Source organism: Engraulis encrasicolus, chromosome 6 (genome assembly GCF_034702125.1).
Source record: "Engraulis encrasicolus isolate BLACKSEA-1 chromosome 6, IST_EnEncr_1.0, whole genome shotgun sequence".
Classification (NCBI taxonomy): Eukaryota; Metazoa; Chordata; class Actinopteri; order Clupeiformes; family Engraulidae; genus Engraulis; species Engraulis encrasicolus.
Window position 1 is genome coordinate 11,760,462 of NC_085862.1, and position 14,909 is coordinate 11,775,370.

Here is a 14,909-nt window from a genome sequence, read left to right on the forward strand (position 1 = left end):
GTTTCCTGCGTCTCAGAAAAGGCTTCAGCTGGAATTTCATGTTAATTTATGACTGGAAGCAACGATGGAAGGCTTGTCTGGGGACGACCTAGAGAGAGAGTGATTCACTTGAACAATTTGCATGTAATAGGCTATTTTTTGCCTATGAAGACACCCCTTGTGACCTTGGCCTTTGACCCTTAAAGCCTAAATTGTCTTTTAACATCTTTGACAACTTGATGAGTAAATACATCAAGTGTCATGAAAATATTTCAATTAGTTGAGGATATATCAACCAATATCAATATGTGCTAACATGCGTTTTTGGTTCAAAAATGAATGTACCATGCTCCATTTAAAGGCCCTGTAAAAAAAAAAAAAAATGAAATCTGTACCAATCTGCGCTGTAGCTACCAAAACTTCTTAATCAACAGAAAATCACGAATCAAATGATACCAAATATGCTTTCGCTTTATTTACCTCCATCTTCAAACCTAATTCGCTCAGTAATGGGGCACCTAAGTCACGCCCTCTACTTCCTGGTTCATGGGGCAGGGGGAGTCAAAAAATAATTACTGGGCTTGAAAATGAGTGCTTTTTTGACACCAATCCAAACCTTGGACCTCCACCTATGCACCACAAATCCAAAAATCACTCATTTTCAAGCCCAGTAATCATTTTTTGATGAACCAGGAAGTAGAGGGTGTGACTTAGGTCAGTGTTTCCCAACCAGGGGTACGTGTACCACTAGGGGTACGCGAGCACACTGCAGGGGGTACTTGGAAAAATGTTATTATTATAACAAATGTATGGAGCAGTCACATCAGGACAGAGAAAGCGATATAGAACAAGAATTAAGGGGGTACTCATGGCACAACTAAGATGCTTTGGGGGTACGCAAGACAAAAAAGGTTGGGAAACACTGACTTAGGTGCCCCATAGGCCTACTGAATGGACTTGACTGCATGCCAAAAGTAACTTAATAGCCTAGTAGAAAACCCTAAAGGCATACAGAGCATCAATTTGAGTAGCCTAATTAGTTCAAATGAGCATTTTACAATATACAGGGAAAATAAAAGGCCCATGGGGAGTTGGAAAGATAATTCTGTGTTCTTCAATTCAGGATGACCAATTCATGGACTATGGGTTCTACTTCATTTATGCTGGGAAATATGCTTTGTGTAGAATGTTTTGATAAAAAAATGGGAAGGAAAACAAATATGGTGAAAAGGTTCATAGTGCGTAAACATGGAGAATTTGTGAAGAGCATGCACAGGTCACATGTAAAGCAAATGCACATATGGAGGAATGTTGGAAATTGATGGTGGTATTAATGAACAATTACAAATGTTACACACTGGAACTTTGACAACGGTTTACTCAGAAGCAACAAACGACCAATCCAGGACCTCCTCACTGACCACAGCAAAGTCTGAAGAGCATCTCCAAAGTCCTTCTCATTCAAACCTTCAGACTTCCCCTCAGTTGACTCTGGGGCTCTGCCCTTGGAGCTTCACCCACTGTACTGTAGAGTGAGCAATAGGCCTATCTTTTAGCAAAGTTTAGATTGTTCACATTTGCAGATGAAAACAACCCCCTACCTACCCTTGCAGTCCTGTTAGAGAAAGTTAATTTTCACATCATAATGTACTTAAATACAATTTCGGTGTATGTTAATAATCCTGATTACAAATTACATAAATATTACAACACACGGCAACAACGTTCCAACCCTGATAGTTCAGTCAATCTTGCTCAAAAACGGTCAAAACACGTGACCAATTGCAATAGTAATGGTTGTTACTTTTAAGTGAACCTTAAAACCCCTTGCATCAAATGTAAAAAAAATCTACCAATTATTCAGCCCAACATAGTTTTTTTCCAAGGTCAAAGTTGGAGATTGTGGCCCTACCGTGGCTGATATGGTAGGGCACATGTTTACCACTCGGCCGACCCGGGTTCGATTCCCGGTCCGGGTCCTTTGCCGGTCCTTCCCCATCTCTCTCTCCCAGCTCACTTCCTGTCTCTCCTCCACTATCCTGTCTCACAAAAACCAATAAGGGCTGAAAAGCCCCCCCAAAAAAATACTTTAAAAAAATTGTAGGATAGAATGGGAGATAGGGCGACATTATTATAATTTATAGGAGATATTAGGTGAATAGGGTCAAATTGTAAACTATGAGATAACGATTTGAAACTTTCACAGATGATAACGGACATTTAAGGCAAATATTTTTTTGCACGTTTGCTGAAATAGGATGATTGCATATGCAAACAAATGAGGTCACTATAATCTACTGAAATAGCCTATGTGATAAACTCTGTGGCAACAGACCAAACATTTCCTAAGGTCAAAGGTAGCTTATTTTAGGCTCCTGAAAGACAAAATGCATCGAAAATTCTGACTTTTAAAATAAGTATGTTCCACTGAAGTGTTGATGGTAGATTTTTCAAATGTGATGTAGGGGGATTATAAAAAGTATTTAAAAATTGTGAATCATTACTTTTACCATTTGTTTTATGCTTTGTCTGATGTTGCATATTTTACCACATATTTAAATAGAGATATTGCAAGTTGTCTGACATATGATGATTAAATATGAAAATGAGTGAATGTAATCATCATATTTCAGACAACTTGCAATACAAAAACTTTGTCTTAGTCAGAGTAAACAACTGTGAAAGTTTCAATCTCATACATCTCCTATATTGTGTCCCTATGGAAATATGAATGGGAAATCTCAAACTTTGACCTTTAAAAAGAACTAAATATAAATTGGTAGATTGGTTTAATGTCATTTAGATATACCTAGGGATTACAAAAAAATGGGAATGATTACTATTGCAATTCGTCCTGAGTCAAACGCTAGATTGACTGGACTATGAACAGAAAAGTGGATGATACATACTACACTTCACGAAAAGATTCTCCACCAAGCAAACAAACAAATAGGAAGAAGCTTTATTGGTCTAATACAAGATGCGCAATATTGAGACGCAGGTAACTGTATGGTAAAATACTTTTAACTTTTGGTCATTTGTCATCGTTTTTAAACACTTCAAATTGATACATGAAAAATTAAGATATAGACGAGAATTCCTTGAGCAGAACATCCTGGCTGAGAGTGTTGAGGGAGACGTTCTTCCTCACATTCAAACTGATGGAGCGCACCTGTTCCAAAGAGCAAGGGAAAAAATATCAGAAAGGCATTGTAAATGAAGAGAAATGTAGAATGATTTTTTATTCTACACAATTACGCCTAACTTTAGTTGAATGTCAATAATCGCTAGATCACAGACATGTACGGGACACAACTGCACAACCAGAAATTCAAGTATCAAGGTCCTTATTGTCATTCAAGAATTCTTGAATTCTTTAATTCTAAATCACCAGATATGAAACCCCATTGAAAATGAATGGGGTTTTATTTCTGTTGAGTTAGAATTAAACTGGTGAGTTAACACCAAAACGTGGCATGGAAATCTACGGGGTAAATTGAAGAGTGAAGTGAGGGACACCAGGTCAAAATAGAAGAACAGCTGACAGCAAAGCATCAAGGATATCTGGGCTTCCATAACTCCCATGCACTGTTTCTGGCATTGACTTCAATGTTAAACACATCATGGCCGTTATTAAGACAGAGAGAGTCCTAACCAAGTATTGAACATTGCATGTTATGTAGAAAGTACCAAATTTCAACTGATTTAATGTGACCCGAATTTTGATGAAGAAAAACGTGATTTTATTACAATATTCTAATGATGCGAATTCCCCAATTCATGGGTTTTTTGAGCTGGAAGGCCAACGTATATAAAAAGAAAAAATTGAATGATTGGAAAAAACTGGGCCATGAATCAACAATCCATGACAGTTTAACATTATTGATGAAATTATGGAAATAAATCAACTTTTTCATGCTATTCTAATAAAAAGGCCTGGAGCTGCATGTTTCAGCCCAAAACGTGACTGTTGTGCTCTCACCAGTTCTTTGAAGAAAGCGGCCTCCTTTGGCTGCTCAGAATACCGTTCAAACTGGTCAAGTCCATCTTGTAGTTTAAGGGTAAGAGTGTCATAATTGGACCGGACAACATCCAGGACCTGTACACACGAAGAAAGAACAGCTTCAGGGTAAGAGACACTTGAGGACCTACATTAAAAGAAACACATTCAAGTCAAGTCAAGTCAAGTAGCTTTTATTTGTCCCAGTTTGGGCAATTGTTTTGCAGCAGTAGTAGCACACACACACACTTCCGCAATACATTTTAAAAACTCATAATAGGTAAAGGATAAGGGATTAAATAATTAAATAGTGCATGACTAAATACATGTTGGATTAGGAGTTTGCAGAGGGTAAGATTTAAAAAGAGGAGAACAGATTTAATCTTTCTGACTACAAACCCAATTCTTTTTGTTGTTGTTGTTGGCAACAACCAGTGCTGGGAGTAACGGCGTTATGTCCGTAACGAACGACTCTAATTTCACTAAGCACCTCTCAACATCGCATGGTGGCACGCCCCACGCAGCACTTTTATAGTGAAGTAACGCAGTTACTAACGCAATTACTTTTTGGATAAGTAACTGGTACTTGTAATTAGTTACTTTTTCAAAGTAACTTTCCCAGCACTGGCAACAACATAATGAATATGATTGATAGCAGTGGCCAAATGGTTAAAGGGACACTGTGCAGGAAATGGTCAAAAAAGGTACTGCAACTATGCTGCTCATTGAAACTGGGCTGCCTATTGCCAAATTTGATCTTTACATGAAAGTTTACTAAGTAATAAACAAATATTTTCTAGTATGGTACAAGTAGAGTCATTTTTGCAGCTAAAAATGGCTATTTTTGAAAATTCAAAATGGCGGACCATGGAGAAGATCCCCCTTTTCATGTATGAAAAATGCAATTTTTCCAGTCATAATGAATACTTAGAATTTGATGGCGGTGGTAAGTATTCATGAAAAAGGTAACATTAGTGAATGGGCAGCATGAATACTGGAAATAAACAACTAAAAATCTCACACAGTGTCCTTTTAAGGAGATGGGCTTCTTATCAGAGGATTACAGCAGGGAATGCTCATCTCGTGTTGAGTAGGGCTGCAGTTGAGCGGGTCAAGGATTTCTTGTATCTGTTTTTGTGTCAATAGTGGTACATTTTATTGTCAAATTGATGGAATCAGTTGGAAGGAATCATGCAGGGGGTGAGAGGGGTCCTCTACAACCAGGTTGACTTTCAGGTTCACTGTACAGCTCAGATAGGAAGGGTTGAGGTGAGCCAGTATAGCCTGGTTTACAATACCTGAAAATGTGTTCTTTTGTCTAATGCCAATTATCTTGTGCCGGGAGGATATATTGAAGTTAGGGACTGATTCTATGTGCTTACCTGATCTTCTGAGAGCTGGGAGATGTGGTTCACAGCAGCGTAGGACTCAATCTTAGGACTGAAATGGTTTATAATTGCCCTGAAAGAATATATTCATGACAATTAGTTGTACTCTGTGAAAATACATTAAGGCAGAGTCCCATTTCTGATTTCTACCCCTACCCCTACACCTTCCCCTTGGCCCTCGTCCCTTCAGATGGAGCAGAAAGGGGTAGGGCTTGAAACACAACTCTTATGAATTGATACAACCCATCAACAATCACGGAATAACACCCATAGCCTTCAAAAACCAGTATGGTTAAACCAACGATATTGCTTGTAATTACTTGCGTACGGTGTTGCACGACTTCCATGCATTAGGTTGACATTAAAAGCAAGATTACATTCCATTCCATTACACATTGGGACAATGTTTAACTAAATACAATGGAATAATTATAAACAACTACGAAACCGTAAATTATGGCGAAAATACTTTTATTTGTTTCCTTTTGTGGATGCCGCCAACTTTTAAAGGCATTCGCAATGCATGCGGGGAAATCGGTTGTACCCCTCCGATTGAAGTATGCCTTTATAAAATCTCTGTTTGAAGGGGTAGAAAGCCCTTCCCCTTAGCCCTTCACCTCTGTCTGAACGTGAATTGGGATTGCCCCAGCCCTTCACGTGAACGCAAAAAACGGAGGGGATGGGGAAGGCGTAGGGCTAAGGAGTGAAATGGGATTCAAGCCTAAGGGTGAATCCCATTACACCCCTTAGCCCTACGCGAACCCCTTTGCCTCCGTTTTGCGCGTCCACGTGTAGGGGTAGTGGCATCCCGATTCACGTTCAGACAGATGGGTAGGGGTAGAGAAAAGGGCTTTCCACCCCTCCGCGCGGAGATTTTCCAACACCAGACTCCGCAACGGAGGGCGACGACAGGTTTCCCTGAATGCATTGCGAATTNATTAAAAAATCGTCGGCAAGCCGCAGCGCCCACAACAGCACACAAGTTTCAGTATTTTCGCGACGGTTTTAAAGTGGTAATAATTATTCCATTGCACTAAGTTTAACATTGTCCTAATGTTGTATGGCCCTTTTCTCCGTGAAACGCACATGAAAACAATCGCTATTAACGTCAATCTAATGTATGGAATTAGTGACAGTTGTGAGTGTCATTCCATGATTGTCGAAGGGGCATCCCAATCCATAGGGGTTGCGTTTCAAGCCCTACACCTTGTAGCTTTGTTTGAAAGCATGTGGGGCAAGAGGAAGGCAAAGGAGTAGGGGTGGAGATTAGTAATGGGAAAGGCCCTAAGTCTCACCGTGCGCTACTCAAAGTTGTCTTCCAGGATGTTCAGCTGAAACTGCTGGAGTTCTGGATATGACAGTCACACTAAGGTTAAGGTAAGGATATGCTTATAATAAGACTAGGTAAGTTGATACTTAATCATTGTTAGCATATTAAAGGGGCTCCAGGTAGGATTGAAATTGTAATTAATCACGGTCCCGAGTCGGCCTATGCTTATGCGAGTCATTAGCTTATCGCGACCACTTCCACGGTCCGCTGTCAGAAAACCCCACAAGCAACATTTGACAGCGTCAGACTGAACGAGTGTCGTGAGAAACACTTTTCATTTGAAACATCTCTTTAACATACCGTATTCAGATTTGTATCAACTGCTGGCATTCCGTGATCACCGCAAGTTTATTTGAACAGCATTTTTTCATTACGGTGTAGATTTTGAGACAGGCATGACTTGGCCACCGCGCAAATGACGTCATCCTATCTAGTGCCTCTTTAAGTATTTTTCAGCTTTGACTGTCCCTCAATTCCATCTTTTTAAATATTTTGAAATATTTCAATTGCTGTAATTTTTTTATAGATGAAGGTGGCGTAGGGCAATTGAATAATTTATGGCCTCCCTTCAAATGCAAAAACAGCAATATGTCCAAAACTCTGCTGCCCAACTGCTTAAGACATACACTGTATATTTTCAGTCACTGGTATTCAGCTCCTGCTCAGACTATGAGTGAATAGCAGGGTTTAACGACTCACATCTTCACACTATAAGACCTGAGGGTCGAATGCGAGCAGAATGCTCACACTGTACAGAACGACATACTTCTTTTCCAGAACTTTTCCATATGACAAAAAAGCGGAAGGGAACGCACGCCTGAGGTGGAGCGAGGGCGCTCTCAAGAGCAAATCGTGCTACCCTGGCATGCTATCCTGTGCCTTTTGTGCATGGGTAGCATGAAATGTAGGGTCAAATAAGGTTGTAGCACTGCTTCAACTGAGAGATTCACTCACAAGGTTTGACCAGGATTTCAAACTGTTTTGATTTTCGTTTTCTGATCACAAGCTGGGCGTGAGGTAAACTCGTTTGTCATTACTGCATGTGCACTACACAATGCAAGACACACGATTGGCCTCCAATTGAACCTAAAATCGTTCCGATTCCCAACAAGTTGTGCGACTGAACTCACACAGTGTATGCTTGGCTTTACCTGCTCCCCCTCCAGGGAACACATCAACCCCTTTCTCCATATACTTCACTGGCTTTCCATAAAAGAGCTACTCTCCTCCTTGCCATCTATGCTACTGTCAACCTCCTCACTTCCATCATCAAGAGTGCGTTTTAATATGCGACCTTGCCTCATCCACTTGCTTCTCGTCATGATGACATCACTGACAACAGCATTATATTTCAATATCTTGCAAAAGCTCAATTGTAGAGTCTTTTCCTCATTTGCAATTGGGATGGTGAATGAAAAACAGTCCCTCAAAAGTTGTTGTGGCTAGGCTGACAGCTGGGAAACTTTATCGTTTTCTCCACGGAGGAGGGGCCAGGAGGCGGGACGAGGAGACAAGCGCAAGTGGAGGAGACAAGGTTGCATATTAAAACGCACTCCAAGACCTTCGCTAGCGCTGCATCCACCCTCTGGACCTTATTTTTAAAACAAGGCACTGTTGGTACAGCTCCAATTTCATCTGAAAGCTGTGAAAATGGGATTTCACCCTGTGTGGGTTGCATATCATATAGAATAAAATAGAATATCTTTTTTGTCGATTGTCTTCAGTCATTGTAATAAGTTCTATGAAATTTAGCAGTCCTTGCTAGTTCTGTGAGAAATTGTCAATGGGGTTAAAGGGACAGTTTGGTCAATTTCAACATGCAGTTGTATTGCTCACGCTACCCTTGACTTGTCAGTACCTGGTGATGCCACATTTTTCGGCTCAGCCCTTTCCGAGATATGAGCAATTCTAATGGGGGCAGCGTTTGTTTACATTTTTAAAAAATGAAACATAGGCCAACTCCAAATATTTTCCCAAAAGGTACTGCTGTTTGCTAGTTGTCTACTGATGTTTTATAACCTTTTGGATGTTTTTGGGAATAAATAAAAATGTTTTTTTGAAATGTAAACAAAGAGCTGCCCCCATTACAATGACCAGGATCTCGGAAACGGCTGAAGAAGAAGAAAAAAAAATCTCAGGCACTGACAAGTCCAGGGTAGTGTGAGCATTACAACTGCATGTTGAAATTGACCAAACTGTCCCTTTAAGGTCTGGACTTTGTGGGAGGCTAATCCATGTGTTAAAATTGTGAAAAACTCATGCTCCGTCAACCACTCTGCTGCAATGAGTTGTTTATCATTTCTTAATCAACCATGTCAACAGACCCATTTGGTAGTCGTGGAAAAGATGTTACTTTGATTGAGAGGCGTGAAATCACATCGTCAAATCACAAATTTGTGTCAGGTTCAGCAACAGTGTTGTGCTCAAAGAATGAGGTCAGCTGACTCCCTGAATACAGAGGATGATAATGTCTGTAGTCCTTTGCTTTACATACTGACACTGCTTGCAGTGGGCCTTTATGTATAGTCAGTATTTTCACTATTGATTAGCATAAATAGAATCTTGAGACAAGTTACAGCAGTCTAATAGTTCCACTGTGATTCAGTACTTCTACTTCTTCTACTTCTTCTGCAGGTATGCTTTGTAGGAATGTACTGATTTAATGTGAAATTTAAGGTTTTGTTTTCAACATGTTAACACATCTACCGTAAGAGATTGATAAAAACATTGTGGAAACATCTTGTCAGATCATGAAGAGGAAAGGAGAGACCCACCGGATGTTGATGAGTGCATGAGTGACTTTGCTCGCAGGTTCCTTCCACTGTCCAGCATTGGTGGAGACTCTGAGCACTACACAAAAATAGTCACAAAATTATTTTTTTTAGATAACTATGTATGCATCTGCGGGCAGCAATGAGAGAGCAAAGCATGTAGCATAATCTATACTTTCAACGAGTAATTTACGCAGTTTCGTTTTTTCCAGAATTCCTGCTCTCCATTCACAATCCCCACCACGCATGCACGCACGCACGCACGCACGCACGCACGCACGCACGCGTATTTCCAGGCCCTCTCAATACAATACTGCAATAGAAAGGCAAAGTGCATTTGTCAAAATGTAAATGTCATTACACTGTGTGACTGATGTAACTGATGTAAGGCTTTTTGCTATACTCAGAGTTTGCTATATGTTTACTGCAATGTGCAATAATGTGTATTAGGTCTTTGCCGATGTCTTTTATCTATGTATCTATGTAAGCTGTCAGACACCTTACTTTCCCTCGGGATCAATAAAACTACTCTACCTTCTTCATCTTGTGGCAAAGCCTTATGGTCCAAATGTGTCCTGTTTTAGCGATGTTGCTATGTCAAATCTGCAGTAACTACAAGAACCAATCTAACACCAATGGTTTTAAGGCATCTGTCTCAGTTTCAATGTTGGCGCAGTTACTGCACTTTTCCTTTGTAGAGAAGAATAAAACTTACCCATGCAGTACAGGTTGTCAAAGACCTGGTGCATTCTCACGACCTCATAGTAGAGTTCGTCGTAGCTGTTGGGAGTTGGCAAGAAGGTGTCTCCATAGGTGATGAACATATTGAACAGGTTCACTACCTGAACAGAGAGAAGACAGAATGTGCTAATGTCAAAAAATGCCAAAGAGAATTTTTCTGGATATATACTTTAAATGCATTGCAACCATCAGGTCTAAACGAGGATTTTGACATGAGTGTGTTTATATAATTAAGAAATATGGATTTCATTTTGAACTGTTTGTGCTTTGATTTATGATGGTTAATGCCTGATGTCTGCAAAGCATGGACTTGTTCTTGTTTTCTCTGTTTATGTTTCATGTTTGTCTTTCACTACATTTCCCAGAATGCTTCACTGACTCAGAGTGCTGCACCACAGGTGCCAGTAATGATGTGTATTAACCACAAGCACTGTTTGTATGCACTCTGCCTGATGAAGGTCTAAGGACCGAAAGCTTGCAAGTCAAGTAAAGCTTCTTTGCACAAAAATAGACCCGAAGTGTGCGGATTGTCTTCTTTTTATACACACATTTTTACTTAATCCTGCACCTTCTAAACAGATGAGCGGTGGCCTATCACAACTTAAGGACAGTGACTGAAAGTGAATACAACCCGACGGCGCATACACATTTTTGTCAGGAGGGGCAGGACCAAAATAACATCAAAGTCAAAGTGTACTTTATTGTAAAAATTCCATGTAACAAGTGTAAGCAAATAAGACTGTTTGTAAGTATTCATTTAGCTGGTTAGAATGTGTACCCATGGTTGATGTTTAAATCAAGTATGATGGGTAGCAGGCTTCACTTAGGTTTCTCGATAACTTTTAAGGGTGCTGTCCCAAGTAAATACTTAGAATCAAAGAAAAGGGGGGCGCACCTTGCATCAATTTTCTTTATTTTGTGCACAGATGCGTTTCGGCGTGTGCCTTCCTCAGCAGGCACACGCCGAAACCCGTCTGTGGACAAAATAAAGAAAATTGATGCAAGGTGCGCCCCCCTTTTCTTTGATGAACATGTTTACACAAGATTGCTACCAACAGAGGAAGAGGAATTGAAGCTTTTCTTCATGTTTTGTCAAGGACTTTAAAAAAACAGACAGTTTTATTTATCATGAGCAGCAGTTTTAAAAACCAACCAGTGCAGAGACACAAACTAACACACATTTTAATGCACAAGTACACTTTTTGCTCAGAATGATTCATTTTGCAATTGTTGCATCGCTTTGCTGTTGTATGTTATACACCCAAGATGATAGGATGTCATTTCCTTTACACTTAAAGGTAACCTGTGCAGGAAATGGCCAAAAAAGGTACTGAAACTATGCTGCTCATTGAAACTGGGCTGCCTATTGCCAATTTTGATCTTTACATGAAAGCTTACTAAGTAATAAACAAATATTTTCTAGTATGGTCCAAGTACAGTCATTTCTGCAGCTAAAAATGGCTTTTTTTGGAAATTCAAAATGGCGGACCATGGAGAAGATAACCCTTTTCATGTATGAAAAGTGCAATTTTTCCAGTCATAATTAATACTTAGAATTGTGGTGGTAAGTATTCATGAAAAAAGGTAACATTAATGAATGGGCAGCATGAATTCTGGAAATATACAACTAAAAATCTCACACAGTGTCCATTTAAAATCCCTTTTGTCTTTTATTATTTCATGGCTGGATTACTTTCCGACTTCACTGTTGAAGTTGAAACGTAATCCAGCCATGAAATAATAAAAGACAAAAAGGATTTTAAGTGTGCAGACTCCTCACTGAGAAAACTACCGTTGACCTTCGTCCTGCACCTTTTCTTAGGATGTGCACAATCCTCTCCTTCAATTGTCATTTCCTTTACAGCATTTAACATGGAAAATACAATTTCCATTCAATTGCCAATTGGCATCGGTATCACAGTTTTATTTAAATGATCAACAACATAATATAGAACAAAATGTGATGCCTAATGGTTTTGTTACCTGTAAGGCCATGTGGAAAATGTTGTGTTTTGCCAAAAGGCTCGTCTCATTGGACAGGAAAAACTTCAGCAAGTTGATCAGAGCTTAAAAACAGAGGAAAATGTCATGTTAGAATGCAAAACAAAATAACAACTACAAAGATCTAATTTCACATATTGAAATCTTGAAAACGCCAACTTAGAACTGTGGTAGCTAGTGCGAGGCGATATGGGGGGATGGAATCAGGATTTTACATGATGATATGGGCCTACCACAATCAAATTTGTTTCCAGCTATTCTCTAAAATAACTGAACCGTGGGAATTCAGACAATTTTCTCACAAAGTCAAGTCAAGTCAAGTGTACTGTCAAAAATCTATGTAAAAGGGTTTGAAGTTGCTTTTGACCAGTATCCAATACCTGCCAACCTTTAAAAAAAAATTTGAGTAGCAACTTATCGCGGCGCGGCAATTCACGGCGCAACAACTTGGCATGGCAAAGCAACGGGGTCGCCGGCGGGCCCATCTGAGAGGCTACTTTGTTTTGCATAGTCTGCCCTACACCTAGGGTTGCCAAATGTCAACAGGGAAGATATGAGACACTTCATTCAGGCAGGGGGGTCCTCCCCCAGAAAAAAAATGCTTTTCTTAGATGCAATTTCCTGCATTTTAATGCATTTTAGCCTAACATCCCGTGTATCTGGCAAATAGTTTATCTTGCTCTTCACAGTACTTTGAACTACCATAATTTATTAAACTTTCATGAAAGATTTTTGTTTTGTTTGTTTCACACCATAACACCAATAAAATGCTATGATAATAGTGTGCTGGAGGCCTCTAAATTAACTTTACTGATCATCAGCCAATATGGCTGTTAATCTTACTAGTCAAACATACCACCAGTCTGGCTAGTAGGCCTAAGTGGCTATTAAGTTATCCTATGTACCAGCCAAACAGAGGCATTTGGTCACTTGGGGGGTGTTGGAGCTGGAATTGAGTATGAAACTGAAGCATTTGCTGATTATTTTTTTAGCTGTAGAAGGTACATGTAGGAAAATGGTATAATTTGATTATAAAATACCGAGGCATTTCAGTGATTTTTATGAACAAAAAGTTGAATTGTAATGATTCTTACATCATCTCCCCCAATATTAATAAATGGTGATGTTGTCACCTACTGTGAAGAAGCATCAGCAGTAGAGAAAAAGAAATAAAGACAAGTGTTATCTAAGCTAGGATAATATCAGGTTAATATTATTACGTTGGGGGCTAACATCAAAATCACACTTTCAGCATTCATTCAGTACAAAATGCGTCATGTAGTGGCTCTACTGAGACGGACGGGGGCTAATGGCCAATGCTTTTGGAACTTCCACGGTAACTTTTGAGGGGCATCGCTTCTTTTTTTCACTTCTCTGCATAATAGTAGGCCTATCTACCCTCATCTGCCGTCATGAGTTGGCTATTGTTCACTGTTCGGCACATATATGATGATAGGAGAATTGCTTTATTAATAGATTGCCATACGTGATTACGGATAGTAGTCTTGGAGTGGTGCATATTTTGGTATGACGCACGACCCTGTTACACCTGTTCACAGAATGGGCCATGACTCAGGGGGGAACAGTATCCCTATAACGGTGTCATGGTAGGTTATGGATGTAGACCTACTCCGAGCACAACCGTTAGAACTATCGCTTTAATTTCCCGAGTTAAAATGATCCGGCGCAAAGGGAAACCGAATTTAGTTTGCTGCTAATCTGCTAATTTATAGCACGGTCATCGACACATTTTCTCATTCGGAAGTAATCTCCGTGTCGGTCCAATATCAAAACAAGCAACAACATATTGCCGTCAAATACGGCGAAACATTGGGTGAATCATTACGACAGACCTCGGCCTTTATTTATTTTCATAAGTTTAGGGATTTAGCAACTGGAACGCAATTCACTATTCCCATACAGGCTACCTTTCTCAAAGTCCATTTACCTTTGAAACGGTGATTTTGACGGTGCTCACTTGTAAAACTACAGCGACAGTACCAAGATGGATAATACATGACGACAGGAGGAGGACACTTGTTTCAGAGATTATAGGAGTACATTAACCAGTCTCTCTGCTTGTGTGATTAGATTTCGAAGCAAACTTTCTGGCGGCAGCTGATGCCTCGACTCGGGAGGAGCGCAGCATAACAAATGAAGACATCCAAACTAGTTCTAGCGCTCTGATTGGTCAATATTCCCCCCACACGTTGCTGGCCAATGGAAAGGCCAGCGCGAGACAACTGCAAGCAGAGCCATGTCTACGGCTCTGTCTGGTTGCAAGTCTACAGAGCAATTTATAAGGGCCCACTTTGCTATTGGTTTTTCGCGTATTTTGAAGTGACAGCGCCGTAGTTTGATGTCAAAATCCGTATCTGCTACACAAAATGCGTAATGGTCGGCAGGTATGAATGTGCAGTTAAACAAAAACATATAAATAAGACATTGACAATAATCACTTTCTCTCTCTCTCTCTCTCACTGTCACACACAGAGTGCAATAAGAAGACTGATGGACAATACGCACGCGCACGCACGCGCACGCACGCACGCACGCACGCACGCACGCAGCAGCAGCAGAAGTACAATCAGTGGTCATACAAGTAAAGTGAAGTGGTGTAGGTGCATGAGTAAAGTGCCAATGGTGTGGTGAAAGAACTGTTCATGGAATGAGCAAAATTACCCCAAGTAATATTAGAC

At 40.1% G+C, this 14,909-nt stretch overlaps 1 protein-coding gene across 2 annotated transcripts in view; it reads right to left on the reverse strand.

Moving 5' to 3' along the window:
- Nucleotides 1–2,925: 2,925 nt before the first annotated feature.
- armh3 (armadillo like helical domain containing 3) overlaps nucleotides 2,926–14,909 on the reverse strand; it is a 32,333-nt gene continuing 20,349 nt past the window's right edge. For both annotated transcript variants that reach the window (XM_063200633.1, XM_063200634.1), the window contains exons 21-26: nucleotides 12,193–12,275; nucleotides 10,184–10,310; nucleotides 9,472–9,547; nucleotides 5,362–5,440; nucleotides 3,962–4,078; nucleotides 2,926–3,151 (exon numbers count right to left, since the gene is read on the reverse strand). In XM_063200633.1, the coding sequence (XP_063056703.1) occupies nucleotides 3,059–3,151; nucleotides 3,962–4,078; nucleotides 5,362–5,440; nucleotides 9,472–9,547; nucleotides 10,184–10,310; nucleotides 12,193–12,275 (575 nt within the window). In that variant the 3' untranslated portion in view covers nucleotides 2,926–3,058. The remainder of the gene's footprint in view (nucleotides 3,152–3,961; nucleotides 4,079–5,361; nucleotides 5,441–9,471; nucleotides 9,548–10,183; nucleotides 10,311–12,192; nucleotides 12,276–14,909) is intronic.